The sequence below is a fragment of the Neomonachus schauinslandi genome, chromosome 4, assembly GCF_002201575.2.
Source record: "Neomonachus schauinslandi chromosome 4, ASM220157v2, whole genome shotgun sequence".
Classification (NCBI taxonomy): Eukaryota; Metazoa; Chordata; class Mammalia; order Carnivora; family Phocidae; genus Neomonachus; species Neomonachus schauinslandi.
The window spans coordinates 70,591,000-70,606,516 of record NC_058406.1 but is presented as its reverse complement, the minus strand read 5'-3'; the positions used below and the strand labels follow the sequence as shown (position 1 = coordinate 70,606,516).

At 36.1% G+C, this 15,517-nt stretch overlaps 1 protein-coding gene across 1 annotated transcript in view; it reads left to right on the top strand.

The window, feature by feature from the left end:
• Positions 1–15,517, top strand: part of COL24A1 (collagen type XXIV alpha 1 chain) — a 355,028-nt gene that overhangs the window by 197,983 nt on the left and 141,528 nt on the right. The window contains 3 exon segments of the mRNA XM_044914336.1: positions 4,511–4,564; positions 4,850–4,894; positions 5,015–5,059. Coding sequence (XP_044770271.1) covers positions 4,511–4,564; positions 4,850–4,894; positions 5,015–5,059 — 144 coding nt within the window.

Here is a 15,517-nt window from a genome sequence, read left to right as displayed (position 1 = left end):
CTTATGGATGCTGAGAAAGCTAAGCTTTTAATTAATTAATTTAGCCTTAACTGAAACATAGAGAGTATTAAGCTTTCCTAGAGTTCTTTCAGCCTTAACCTCTTAACCAGCAACCTTAGGCTTTATAGCCTTTAATTAATACAATTACTATACTTAGACCTTTTTTTTTTTTAAAGATTTTATTTATTTATTTGACAGAGAGAGAGAGGGAACACAAGCAGGGGGAGTGGGAGAGGGAGAAGCAGGCCTCCCACAGAGCAGGGAGCCCGATGCGGGGCTCGATCCCAGGACTCCGGGATCACGACCGGAGCCGAAGGCAGACGCTTAACGGCTGAGCCACCCAGGTGCCCCTATACTTAGACCTTTTTTAAAAAAAAAACAAACCAAAAACTAAATGTGGTTATCTTTGTCATCAACTTAAGAGCAGAAATTTCTTTCTTTGTTCCCTGGTTTAGTAAGTGAAATAATAATCTGAAAGTATATTTAGAGTGAAAGTATTTTGACAAAAGCATTATAAAATGAGTGATTATCATTACTATGTGTATTCCTTAGTTTTGGAGGGAGCACCTTTCAATTATAATGTCAATCAGCACTTGTAAATGTTTCATATTCATTTTATAAACCTCCTCTAAACTTCAGGTCCTGTATTTCAATCTAAATTCACTTGTTAAGAAGATTAACCTTTGCTTCTTTTTAACATTTGAAAAAATATTATAAACTTAATAAAGCACAACTATTTGATGTCTTTATACATTTAGACATCATATGAATCAGGCAACTCATATCTGCAGGCTTCCATTTCTTCATATTATAAAAGCGGAGTTTGCACTAGTTCAGTCTTGACATTAGGTGATTTATGTTCAGAAGCAGAAACTGGCCGTTGAGTATGAGATCTTCCTCCTGACCTAGATGCAGTCTTTTCTTTTTCTTTTTTTTTATTTTCTTTTTTTTTATTCTTATGTTAATTCCCATACATTACATCATTAGTTTTAGATGAAGTGTTCCATGATTCATTGTTTGTGCATAACACCCAGTGCTCCATGCAGAATGTGCCCTCCTCAATACCCACCACCAGGCTAACCCATCCTCTCACCCCCCTCCCCTCTAGAACCCTGTTTGTTTTTCAGAGTCCATCGTCTCTCATGGTTCGTCTACCCCTCCGATTTCCCCCGCTTCATTCTTCCCCTCCCGCTACCTTCTTCTTCTTTTTTTTTTTTTCTTAACATATATGATGCAGTCTTTTCTATGTATATATCCAGGCAGCCACTTAATCTGATTTTATGTAAGGAAAGAGACTTGCCATCTTTAGACCAAACAATTTTTTTTTTAATTCTAAATTTACAACTCTGTGTCTGGGAAGACTTTTGAAGATTTATCCATATCGATGCTACCATTTAAACCTAGACAAAATGGGGGCACCTTGGTAGCTCAGTTGGTTAAGCATCTGCCTTCAGCTCAGGTCATGATCCCAGGGTCCTGGGATTAAGCCCTGCATCCAGCTCCGTGTTCAGCGGGGAGCCTGCTTCTCCCTCTCCCTCTGCCTACAGCTTCCCCTGTTTGTGCTCTCTCTCTCTCTCTCTCTGTCAAATAAATAAATAAAATCTAAAAGAAATTAAAAAATAAAATAAATAAACCTATACAGAATGACTTCGCACTCTCTAGCACTCGCCTTGGAGCTATCTGTCTCATTGTGGTTGATTTGTCTAGAATCACATTCATTGTATTCGCCTCATTCTCCCTCTCCCTCTCCACCCAAGCAAACCTATACTTCCACTTTGTTTGCTACTAATGCTGTCATCGCTCTACTAGTTATTATAACAAAATATCCAAGAAAGATAGAGATTTGAGGTTGCAAAAGGGTTAAGTGCCTAATTCCCAATGGACACATTTTCAGTCTAGATTTCACTTGTTTTCTGCAGTGTTTAAGAATGTTGACCATGTATTCTTTTTTTTTTTTAATTGAAGTATAGTTGACACACAATGTTACATTAGTTTCAGGTGTATTACATAGTGGTTTACCAGCTTTGTAGGTTATGCTCTGTCATCACAAGTATGGCTGCTGTCACCGGACGACACTCGTTCCTTTTCATACTCCTTCAGCCACCTTCTGTTATAACTCCAAAAAATTTTGTGAAGTGTTTTCTTACAGGGCAGAAAGAGGAGAATGTGTTTAGAAGGTGACAGAGAAAGAGAATCATTATAGGCTGCTGAATTTTTAAGGTGAAGGTGATGTTTAGAACAAGGTCCTGAAGGATCTTTGCACTTAAACTTCAAAGTCATCCTTTAATAATTGTTCCTGTTTTCGTCTTCAGTTACTTAACTGTTAATCATTCCAAGCATGTGCCCACCTCAGGACCTTTGTAGTTTCTATTTCTTCTGTTGGAATGATCTTGCCCATATGCCATTTTAGAGAGGCTTCTCACACTACCCTGTCTAAAATAGGGCTCCCCATCTTGAATTCTCTCTAGTCCCATAAGGTCCTTTATTTTACTTCATTACAGTTGACTACTCACTGTCATTAAGTTTATATACTTATTTGATTGCTTATGAATTCGGGGATGAGTCCTCTTCTCCCTACCTATCTTCTGTGCCTGAAGCAATGACTGGCTTATAATAGGTACTCAGCAAATGTTTGTTAAATGAGTAACACACTTTAAAAGTCTCTTATCTACTAAATTAAATCCATATTCCTCAACTTGATATTCAAGGTTCTACATAATAAGACTGAAACTAAGTTTTACAGTCTTTTGTGGGAAAATAGGGCAGAAAAAGAAGTTAGGGCCAGATCATGGAGTACCTTCAATACAGACTGAGATTGAAGGGCTAGAGCTATAACTTTAGTATAACCAGTGGAGCTATAGATCTCATGGAGTGTGAGCCTTCTCTCTAATCCCCTGAATGTGCCTAAGAGGATCAGGGAATGCAGTACCCTAAGAGTACCCAGGAAGAGAGTCCTATTACAGCAAGCAGTTTTTTAAGAACGTAAAACTAAACCAACCTGACCTCAGATGGGATAAAAGAGAAGGAGCCTAGGGGATTCCTTCAAATCAGCATGTTGTATTGGGAAATTTGTATTACCATTCTGTATAGAAATCTTTAGGGCCTTCTTGGGGCACCTGGATGGCTCAGTTGGTTAAGCATCTGTCTTGGCTCAGGTCATGATCTCAGAGTCCTGGGATCGAGCCCTGAGTCTGGCTACCTGCTCAGCGGGAGTCTGCTTCTCCCTTTCTGTCTGCCCCTCCCCCCTGCTTGCTCTCTCTCTCTCTCTCTCTCTCAAATAAATAAATAAAATCTTAAAAAAAAAAAGAAGTCTTCAGTGCCTTCTCATTACCTATTGATTTAAATATAAACTCCAGTCTTTCACCTTTTATGTCCCAGTCTTTCCACAATTATTTCTTAGTAATTATTTCTTACCATAGAAAATACTTAGTATAGAAATACTAAGAAATACTACTTGTAGTCAATAGACCAGCTAAACAAACTACTTTTTTCATTCTTGGGTATCTTCTTTCCTGCCTCTGTACCCTTTTCTCATCCTATCCCTTCTGTCCAGAGTTGCTTTTAGAGCATGACCTCCAACTGTCAAAATGATATCTTTATTCCTTATACAAACGTGAAAATTCTCTCCCTCCTTTGAATCCTTTTAGCCTTTAAACTGCCTTACCTCAACCTATATTATCATCATTTGTGTAACTTACCTAACCATTCTTTAAGCTTCATGAAGGAGTAATGTTCTTACAATTATGTATCCCCGTAACACTTAATGCAGTACCTTTTCCACAGTAGACATTGTAGTGTTGTCAGTGTTGTAGAATTGAGTTAATTCCTTTGAAAGGGACTTTAAGATCTTCCAAGGATAGTTATTATTTAGGCATGGAGACACATACCATCATTTTATTAGAGAGTGACTTCTGCAACTAGCAGTTCTTCACAACTGATGACTAAATATTGATAACAACTTAGCTGAGAAATTTTACATTTTCATGAAGATTCCCAGCAGTATTTTCTGTCCCTTTTCTGTGCCCTGGCCACCTTCCAGTAAGTGTTGTCAAGCAGGTGCATAGTGAGTACAATGCAGTCAACACTCATTCTGAGTGCCATTCCAAAAATATAAAACTTAAGAAGACTGTCGGACAAACAAGCTAGCCACTTTTAAGTTAATGTAGAGTTGTTCCTAGAATAGATCGTGGATAGCTCCTGAGTAAATAAGGTGAACAGAATATTCAAATAACAAACCTATATTATAACCACCTCAACGACTGAATCAGCTGTTTTTGAGGTCACCTGATTAATTATTTGGCAATAGATCTTGAAAACACAGGCTTGATTATCCCATACAAATAGGTTCATCCATATGAACTGTATCTAGCTGTATTCTTTTCTGTGGTCATGGTATAAAAACAAGCAGAAGGAATTTGTCAAGAAGAACACAAGGTGTTCATTTGTAAGGATGCATAACAATAAAAAAATAACATTTCAAATTAACAATAGGACTTTTTTCCATCCCTAGGGACCAAGAGGACCAGATGGTCTCTTAGGGGAACAAGGTATACAAGGTGCCAAGGTAAATACTGATTTTTTTCACTTCATATGCAGTTAAGATTTTTGAGCCCATATGTGTTCTACCTGACTTAAAACTGTTATATTTCCTTACAAAAGTATGGTTCTAAATTTTCTCTTAGTAAAAGTATGAAACATATATAAAGTTTTTACTACACACAGAGAAATTTTTTTAAAATATTGAATTATATACTTGATGTCCTGTTTTCTTGTATGTGAGTATATGCTAGCACATGTAAGACCATAATTCACATTCCTATTAACTCCTGTGGTATTGATACTTTGTTAGGGTGAAAAAGGAGATCAAGGAAAAAGAGGGCCTTATGGTCTTATTGTAAGTAGTAAAACATTTCACATTAAAGATAAATAGATAAAATCTTCCCTGTTTTTCTTGGTGTATGATTAATATTTGGTGAGGGAGCTACGTGACCCAAACATTTTCTTCCTTATGTAGGGTAAGACTGGAAACCCCGGAGAGAGAGGAGTTCAAGGGAAACCAGTAAGTAATTAGGAATAATTAAGCTATGAATAAATTTTATTCATTTTATTCTCTGGCACAACTATTATTATCAGTACGTTAGACTAAGAGAATACCAGTTCTTTTCTTCTTTCAGTCATTAGGTAGATGTGTTACTTGTGCAAGTTGATTACTCATTCTACGCCTTAGTGCTATCTGTTTATAAACTGGTGGTGATAACTGTTACACTCCACCCTAGGTATGATTACTTTTCTATAAAATCCATTTCAAAATAAAATGGTGTGATACTATATAAATATAATGGAATACGAATAAAGCTAATATATCAAGAAATTTCTTGCCTACTTCCATTTTAATTCTATTTGAGTGTTCTTTGAACCCTTGGAGCGTGGAGCTATGTGTCACCATGCTTTGCCATGCCACTGCTCTAAGAGTTTTTAAGATTATACAATACTAGCTATTTTTCTACCATCAAAACATCTTTTCAGAAGTATACAATTTTCTCCCTGAGTAGCTACAAGTTCTTTTTTATGTTCATAGAACAGAAATAAGCAGAAGTTTGGCAACTAAAAAAGATCACAGTGTCTTCGTTCACTAATAAATGGGAGAAATAGTAAAAACAAAAACAAGAAGATACACATATGCATATGTACACACACACATATATGCTAGTACCTATATATAAATTTTTGAGTACATAAGCTTAATTGTATGAGCTTTCATACACTTCATATATTGCTGTTTTTATTTAGAATCATAATTTTTATGATAATTATAATTTGTAATAACATCTTGCTTTGTCATATACATATCTATACACAATTTAAAGTTATAAAATTAGATAATAATTTAAATGGACGGCAACTGAAGAGTCAGAAAAGGATAAGAGAAAAATGTTTTTTTCTGCTATAGTAGTTGTCACTAATGTCCCTGCATTTACTTGTTCCTCTTTGAAATCTGCTGCCCCCTGCCTGTTGTTTCCCATAATGGCATTCATTATATTTGTCAGTGGTCAAATCTATAATATCAGAGACCTAAAGGAGAAAAATGACTATATCCAGGGAAAGAATTTGTCTGTGACAGTGTTATCCATTAAAGTCATCCCCAAAGAACATTCTTTCTGGGTTTCTGTTATATCAGTGCAAATGGTGTTTCTGTAGATTCTTTCCACTTTGCTACACTGTATACAAAGCTTAAAATATGTGGCAATGGTAGAGAAATTTAAAGCTCATCATGTTCATTCTTTTTATAGTAGAGAAGGGAGGCCTAGAGAAATAAAATTACTTACTCATTTTATATATTGTTGACATTCCTTAGAATTTTACTTTCATTTGCAGCCTATCAGATATGCCTAGATAAATGTGAAATGTGGTGTTTGACTTCCTCAATCAAATAAAAGACATTAGAACCATTTTGTAACCATGGCTTAAGGCAAGAAATCGAGTAAATTTACTTTAGTGGATGACATGGGTTGGACATTAAATCATGAGTTTATAGTAGTTTTTGAGGTTTACATAGCTCTATGATACCTACGTCGTCCCCTTCTTCTTGATTGAACTGGAATAGACTTTTGAGATCTTAAGGAAGCTAGGATCAATCAATCCAAGAAATCCAGATGGCCCTGAAGATTTGTTTGATCCTCCACAGTGTCTGTAGTCATTTATGCAACTGTCGACAAGCAGGCGGTGCTGTATAATAGAAAGATATATTGAAGGTCAAATTGACATTTGCTCCAGTACATGCTCCTAATAGCTGTATAGTTTGATTAAATTAGTTAGCTGTCTGGATGATATTTTCTCTGTGTGTAAAATAAAGAGACATCTCTAAATTGTCATAATTCTAAAGCCAGGTATTAAATGAAAAACAGTAACACATTGGTTGCCGAGATAACCAGGAAAATACATTTGTCTATGGGCCAACTCTGTTTCCTATACTTGCCTTCCATCCACATGTAGATCTGACTTAAGAGGAAAGGCCATGATCCATGGTGTTATTAAGGTGATAAAAACTAGGTAACTGTTTTTAGATTTCTAAATCTTACAAAAACTATAACTATTATTGACTTTTTTAAATCTAGATATTCTTTCAGTTGATGAATCAGGGGTGTTAAATCTCCAACTATGATTTTGTTTTTCTCTGTTTCTTTAAATTTGTCAAATTTTGCTTTATATATTTTGAAATGCTATTTTTAGAATATTCACATTTATGATTATTATGTCTTCCTGATGAACTGACCCCCTTTTATTTTTACAAAATATTCCTCTATATCTCCGGTAATACTTTTTATTCCTGATAATACTGTTTGTTTGTTTTTTGGTTTTTTGGTTTTTTTAATTTTTATTTATTTATTTATTTGACACAGAGAGATAGTGAGAGCAGGAACACAAGCAGAGGGAGTGGGAGAAGGAGAAGCAGGCTCCTGGCTGAGCAGGGAGCCCGATGCAGGGCTCGATCTCAGGACACTGGGATCATGACCTGAGCCGAAGGCAGATGCTTAATGACTGAGCCACCCAGGCGCCCCAATATTGTTTGTTTTTGAAACTGGCTTTATTTGATTAGTAAGTCTCTCCAGCCTACTTATGCTCGCAGTTTGTATGGCCTATCTTTTCCATTCATTTACTTTCAACCAATCTGTGTTTTGGTATTTAAAGTGAGTGTCTTATAATTGGGTCTTTTTTTTTTATTTATTCATTCTAAAAACCTCTGCCTTTTAATTAGTGTTTGGTCCATTTCCATTTAATGTAATTATCAATTTGGTTGTACTTCGGTCAACCATTTTATGATTGTTCTTCTCTTGTGGTGGTGCTGTTGTTGTTCAGTGCCTTCTTTTGGCATTGAACACTCCATTTTAATTTAGATAATGGCTTTTTAGCTATACTTCTTTGAACTATTATTTTTAAGTGATTATTCTAGGTCAGGACTCAGTAAACATTTTCTGTAAAAACAAGTGCTGGTCCAGATTGCACCCCCAGGCTGTAGTTTGCCAGCTGCTGGTTTACGGATTACAGTATGCATCCTAACTTTCCAAAATCTACTTAGAGTTAATATAGTAATACTTAACATAATTGCAAGAAACGTGCAACCATATAGACCCATTCACCACCAACATCCTGTTGTTTATGCTATAATTGTTTTTATGTATTACATCTATGTGTGTTATAAACCCATTTTGCAAAGTTAAAATTTTGCTTTAATATAAATTAAGTATTTTTGTTTTATTATAAGTGAAATATGTTCACTCATGAAATATAAGTGAAATACCTTAAAAACCTACCTTTTTAAGGTATTTAGGGGGAAGTAGTGTTTGTTTCTTTGCTTTTTTTTTATTATCCATGCCTTTACTTTTTCTGATATTCTCCATTCTTTTCTGTAGATCTGCATTTCCAAATGGTATCATTTCCTTGAAGCCTATAGAACTTACTTTAGATTCCTTAGAGTCAAACTTTGCCAGTCATGAATTCTCTTTGTATTTGTTTGCGAAAATGTCTTTATTTCACTTTCATTTTTTTTTACATGAATTCTTTTTTTAGGTTTTTAATTCCAATTAGTTAACATACAGTGTTATGTTAGTTTCAGGTATACAGTATAGTAATTTAACACTTCCATACATCACTCTGTGCTCATCACAACAAGCGCACTCCTTAATAACCATCACCTGTTTAACGCATCCCCCCATCCACCTCCCTTCTGGTAAACATCAGTTTGTTCTCTGTAGTTAAGAGTCTGTTTCTTGCTTTGCCTCTCTCTTTCTCTCCGCCCCTTTTCTTGTTTGTTTTGTTTCTTAAATTCCACATATGAGCAAAATCATATTTTTCCACTGGATACAGAATTCTGGGCTGACAGGGTTTTCTTTTATTTGTTTGCATTCAGCACTATAACGATGACATGTCATTTTCTTTTAGCCTCAGTTATTTCCAATGAGAAGTCCACATTTATCGGTATCGTTATTCCCCCTGCATGTAATGTATCATTTTTCTCTGGCTGCTTTCAAGATTCTCTCTTTACTTTTGGCTTTTAGTAGTTTGACTATGATGTGCCTAGATGGATTTTCTTTGCATTTATTCAGCTTGAGATTTACTGAGCTTCTTTTGTGTGTAAGTTTCTGTTTTCACTAAATTTGGAAATTTTTCAACTTTATTTCAATCTTTTCCCTATTCTGTCTTCTCTCTCCTTTCCTTCTTGGATTCCAATTAAATATACATTAAACATTTTGATATCATCCCTCAGGTCCCTGAGGCTTTATTCATTCCTATTTTAATCTTTTTCCTGTTTTCTTTTTTTAATTGGATAACCTAACTCTATCTTCACTCACTTTTTAAACCCATTCACTGAAATTTTATTTATGATATGGAATTTTTAAGTTTTATTTCAGATATTTAATTTTCAGTTCTATAATTTCCATTTTTATAGATGATGTTCTTCTGAGATTTCCTATTTGTCTATTCATCATAAGTGTATTTTTATTTACATTACTGAACATATTTATAATAGTCACTTTATTTTTTTTTTAAAGATTTTATTTATTTATTTGACAGAGAGATAGGCAGAAGAGCACAAGCAGAGGGAGTGGCAGAGGGAGAGGGAGAAGCAGGCTCTGCACTGAGCAGGGAACCCGATGCGGGACTCGATCCCAGGACCCCGGGATCATGACCTGAGCCGAAGGCAGATGCTTAACCATCTGAGCCACCCAGGCGCCCCTATAATAGTCACTTTAAAATCCTTATGGGATGGGCGCCTGGGTGGCTCAGTTGGTTAAGCGACTGCCTTCGGCTCAGGTCATGATCCTGGAGTCCCGGGATCGAGTCCCGCATCGGGCTCCCTGCTCAGCGGGGAGTCTGCTTCTCCCTCTGACCCTCCCCCCCTCATGCTCTCTCTCTCTCATTCTCTCTCTCTCAAATAAATAAATAAAATCTTTAAAAAAAAAAAAAAAAAAAAAAATCCTTATGGGATAATTCTAACATCTGGGTAATCTTGAGTTTGGTCTCCTTTAATTGCCTTTTCTTATAAATATGGGAAAATTTTCCTGTCCAGTAATTTTGAATTATATCTTGGACATTTTTTTATTATGTTCAATTAGCCAACATATAGTACATTATTAGTTTTTGATGTAGTGACTTTTTTTTTTCTTTTTCTTTTTTTTTTTTTTTATTTATTTGGCAGAGAGATAGCACAAGTAGGCAGAGTGGCAGGCAGAGGGAAAGGGAGAAGCAGGCTCTCCGCTGAGCAGGGAGCCCGATGTGGGGCTTGATCCCAGGACCCTGGGATCATGACCTGCGCCGAAGGCAGCCGCTTAACCGACTGAGCCACCCAGGTGCCCCGTGACTTTTTTTTTCTTAAGGAGGCTCTACACCCAGCAAGGAACCCAACAAGGGGCTTGAACTCATGACCCTGAGATCAAGACCTAAACTGAGATCAAGAGTCAGATGCTTAACTGACTGAGCCACCCAGGCACCCCTATATCCTGAACATTTTAAATGATTCATCGTGGATACTCCAAATTCTGTTACATTTCTTTGAAGAGTATTTTTTGTTTCATTTTGTTTTTTGATTTGGCAAATCATTAACTTGGCTGCTTTCAAACTCCAGATTCTCTCTCCTCTGCAGTAGATGGCTCCTGAAACTTCTGTCCAGTTCTTTTAGGCCTTGCTAGGATGCTTGGTGTCTACCATATGGATATATACTTCAAATGTCAGCAAGAGATTTAAGCAGAGTTTACCTCAGAATTTGAGGTTCCTCCTCTCTTGCTTTCTCTTCCATCACTTCCCAGCAGCTGTGGTCACTCCACATTCTACCCTCTGGTTCTCCATGCCAGTAAGACTGCAGATTTCTATCCTCCTTTTTTCTTAATCATCCTACATAGCTTACCGTCTGGCTAAAAGCCACATTTAAAATAAAAAATCAGACACTCACTTAGTGCCATTCCTCTCTTGTACATGTAGACCTCTCCACTCTACTTTTTACCTATTTTTGGTTTTTCTTCAGATTTTTAAAAAATATTTTGTCCTGGGTTTACAGTTATCCCTATATAGGTGGTTTAGATAGGAGCTACTTGGCCAATATTGGAAGTGGAAATTCTTAACAGTTCTTCTTTAAATAGTTTTCTCTGGAGTAGCTCAGAATACTTAAGAAACATTTATTTCATAATCTCTACAATATAAAAAGTATATGGTATTAACTCTATGCTTTCTCCCTTTTCAGATAATGAGGCATACAGTTTTCATAATCCTACAATGAAAAAACATTTACTTGCTCCCTTCCTTATTCCCATAAAAAGTCTTTAAAGATTATCCATATATTTACTGTAAATGGAAGAGGCATTGAATGTTTGATTTCTTGTTGAAATCAGTAGAATGCAGTACAGTATAGTGGATGAGCATGGCATTGGAATCAGACATTGGAAGTCAAATACTGGTTCTGCCACTTACTAGCTGTTTTGACTTTATACAAATTATTTAATCTCTCTGGGCCTCAGTTTTCCTATCTTTAAAATGAAATACCTTTTGGGGAGCATGGTGGTGCAGTTGGTTAACCTTCTGACTCTTGGTTTCGGCTCAGGTTTGATCTCAGGGTCATGAGATCAAGCCCTGTGTTGGGCTCCATGCTCATCACAGAGTCTGCTTGGAGTTCTCTCTCCCTCCCCCTTTGCCCCCCACCCCCACCCCATGCACACACACACTCTCTCTCAAATAAATCTTTAAAAAAATAAAAATAAAATAAAATGAGATACCTTTTATAGTTATATCAAATGATGTTCATTATGTGCTTGGCATAGGCTCTCAATACATAGTAACCACAATAATCATTATTTTCCCAGTCATCATTATCATAATTGCTGGGTTGAAGTTATGGAGCAAGAAATTCTACTAAAAGAATATTTTCAGTACTATCTGAAAAGGCTTAAAGGGGATTTTTATTTTGTACCAGCTTGTGCTTTACTTCTTTGTCTCTAATAGAAATAAGTAAATCCATTTAGATCATTTCATAACTTTGCCAAACAGCCTTTATGCACCATTAACATCATTAAAAGTATATATCAAGCTTGACATTGTGTACAAGCCCACTTTACAAAGCAAATTGGGCAGACATTATTCAAGGTTTTGAACTTTTGCTGTATGTTTCAGTTGGTATATCAGATCCTTATATTGATCCTGTCTCTTAATATTGGAGCCTGGACTGAATGGATGGCATATAATTTTCATGATTGAAACAAGGCCTTAGTCAGATGTGAGTCTGTGATTTTACATATTTTCCTTTCCTTAACCAGATAACTATACACAACTAAATAAAGAATTAATGGCTATAACTTAGAAAGTTTTATGTTGCTAGGAGTTTTGAATATCTTTACTTCCAATTTAATCTCATATTTTTCTTAGCTTTTAGTTTTAATATAAAATGGTGATTGTTATCCACTGAATATTTGCCAGCCTTCTCAGGGTCAGTAATGTAGAACAGGTGAATTGCAAATAGAGAAGGGCAGTGTTTTCTATATCTTTAATAGTCATCAGTGTCTGGCACATGGTACATACTCAGTAAATCTTTAAATGAGAGAACCAAAGAGGACCTAAAATTTGATTTATATTCCATTTTAGAATATACCCCCACTTCTAAGACTCAATTTAATGGTACCATAGATGGCATGGTGTAAAAATAGGGGAAAATAAAGGATGTTAGAGAGGTCAGTTTAGTCATTTCTGGTCAACTAAGTTCTGAGACTTCTGTGCCTTACCAGGTTTTAAGGACATAAGTTATACTTACTGACACATCACAAGGTTATTATTTTTGGAGAAAGAAACCATTTTTATATAGATATTAAAAATATAAAAAATCTAAATTTAAAATAATTCTGGATAATTGTCTCTGTATATGAGTGGGGATTAAGTATGGGAATACAGATAGATATAAGGAACTCCTACAACTCAACAACAACAGCAAAAGACAACTGGATGAAAAAATGAGCAAAGGACTTGAATAGATATTTCTCCAAAGAAAATATACAAATGGCCAATAAGCACATGAAAAGATGTTCAATATCACTGGACAGTAGAGAAATGTGAATCAAAACCACAATGAGATACCACTTCTTACCCATTAGAACAGCTATTATTAAAGAAAAACAAAACAAAACATACATACATACATACAGAAAGTAACTAGTGTTGGCAAAGATGTAGAAAAATTGGAGCCCTTGTACATTGCTAGTGGGAATGTAAAACGGTGAGGTTGCTTATGGAAAACAGTTTGGTGGCTCCTCAAACAGTTCAACATAGTATTACTATGTAATTCATCAATTCCACTTTAGATTTATACCCCCAAAGAATTGAAAGCAAAGACTTAGAGACTAAACCTTCTATAGTGTTTATAGGCACAGTATTCACAGTGGCCATAAGGTAGAAAACCCAAGTGTCCATTGATGGATGAATAGATACACAAAATATAGTATATACATAAAATGGAATATTACTGAACTTTAAAACTGAAGAAAGTTTTTTAAAGTTTTTATTTAAATTCCAATTAATTAACATATAGTATAATAGTTTCAGGTGCACAATTTAGTGATTCAGCACTTCCATACATTACCAGGTGCCCATCACAAATGCACTCCTTAATCCCCATCACCTATTTAACCCATACCCCTCCACTCCCTTTTGGTAACCATCAATTTGTTCTCTATAGTTAAGAGTCTGTTTCTTGGTTTGCCTCTCTCTCTTCTTTTTTTTTTTTTCCCTTTGCTTGTTTGTTTTGTTTCTTATATTCCACATATGACTGAAATCATATGCTATTTGTCTTTCTCTGACTGACTTCTTCACTTAGCATAATACTCTCTAGCCCCATCCATGTCATTGCAAATGGCAAGATTTCATTCTTTTTGATGGCTGAGTAATATTCCATATATATGGAATATATATACATACATATATATGTATATATGCATATACATATACATATACATACATTCTCCACATCCTCACCAACACCTTGTTACCTATGTTGTCGATTTTAGCCACTCTGACAGGAGTGAAGTGATATCTCATTGTATTTTTGATTTGCATTTCCTTGATGATAAGTGATGTTGAGCGTCTTTTCATGTATATTTTGGCCATCTGTGCATCTTCTTTGGAAAAATGTCTATTCATGTCTTTTGCCCACTTTTTAACTGGATTATTTGGGATGCTTTTATAAATTCTTTATATATTTTCAAAATCCTAGAGGAGAACATAGGCAGTAACATTTTTGACATTGGCCACAGCAACTTCTTTCAAGATACATCTCCAAAGGTTAGTGAAACAAAAGCAAAAATGAACTTTTGGGACTTCATCAAGATAAAAAGCTTCTACACAGGAAACAGTCAACAAAACAAAGAGGCAACCCACAGAATGGGAGAAGATATTTGCAAATGACACTACAGATAAAGGGCTGGTATCCAAGACCTATAAAGAACTTCTCAAACTCAACACCCAAAAAAACAAATAAGTCAAAAAATGGGCAGAAGACATGAACAGACGCTTCTCCAAAGAAGACATACAAATGGCTAACAGACACGTGAGAAAATGTTCATCATCGGGGTGCCTGGGTGGCTCAGTTGGTTAAGCGACTGCCTCCGGCTCAGGTCATGATCCTGGAGTCCCGGAATCGAGTCCCACATCGGGCTCCCTGCTCAGCAGGGAGTCTGCTTCTCCCTCTGACCCTCCTCCCTCTCGTGCTCTCTCTTATTCTCTCTCTCGCAAATAAAAAAAAAATTAAAAAAAAAATGTTCATCATCATTAGCCATCAGGGAAATTCAAATCAAAGCCACACTGAGAAACCACCTTACACCAGTTAGAATGGCAAAAATTGACAAGGCAAGAAACAACAAATGTTGGAGAGGTTGTGGAGAAAGGGGAACCCTCTTACACTGTTGGTGGGAACGCAAGTTGATACAGCCACTTTGGAAAACAGTGTGGAGGTGCCTTAGAAAATTAAAAATAGAGCTACCCTATGACCCAGCAATTGCAGTACTGGGTATTTACCCCAAAGACACAGATGTATTGAAAAAAAGGGCCATATGCACCCCAATGTTCATAGCAACAATGTCCACAATAGCCAAACTGTAGAAAGAGCTGAGATGCCCTTCAACAGATGAATGGATAAAGAAGATGTGGTCCATATATATACAATATAATAGTACTCAGCCATCAGAAAGGATGAATACCCAACTTTTACATCAACATAGATGGGACTGGAGGAGATTATGCTAAGTGAAATAAGTCAAGTGGAGAAAGTCAATTATCATATGGTCTCACTTATTTGTGGAACATAAGGAATAGCATGGAGGACATTAGGAGAAGGAAGGGAAAAATGAAGAGGGGGAAATCAGAGGGAGAGATGAACCATGAGAAACTATGAACTCTGAGAAACAAACTGAGGGTGTTAGAGGGGAGGGGGTTGGGGGGATTGGTTAGCCTGGTGATGGGTGTTAAGGAGTGCACATTCTGCAGGGGC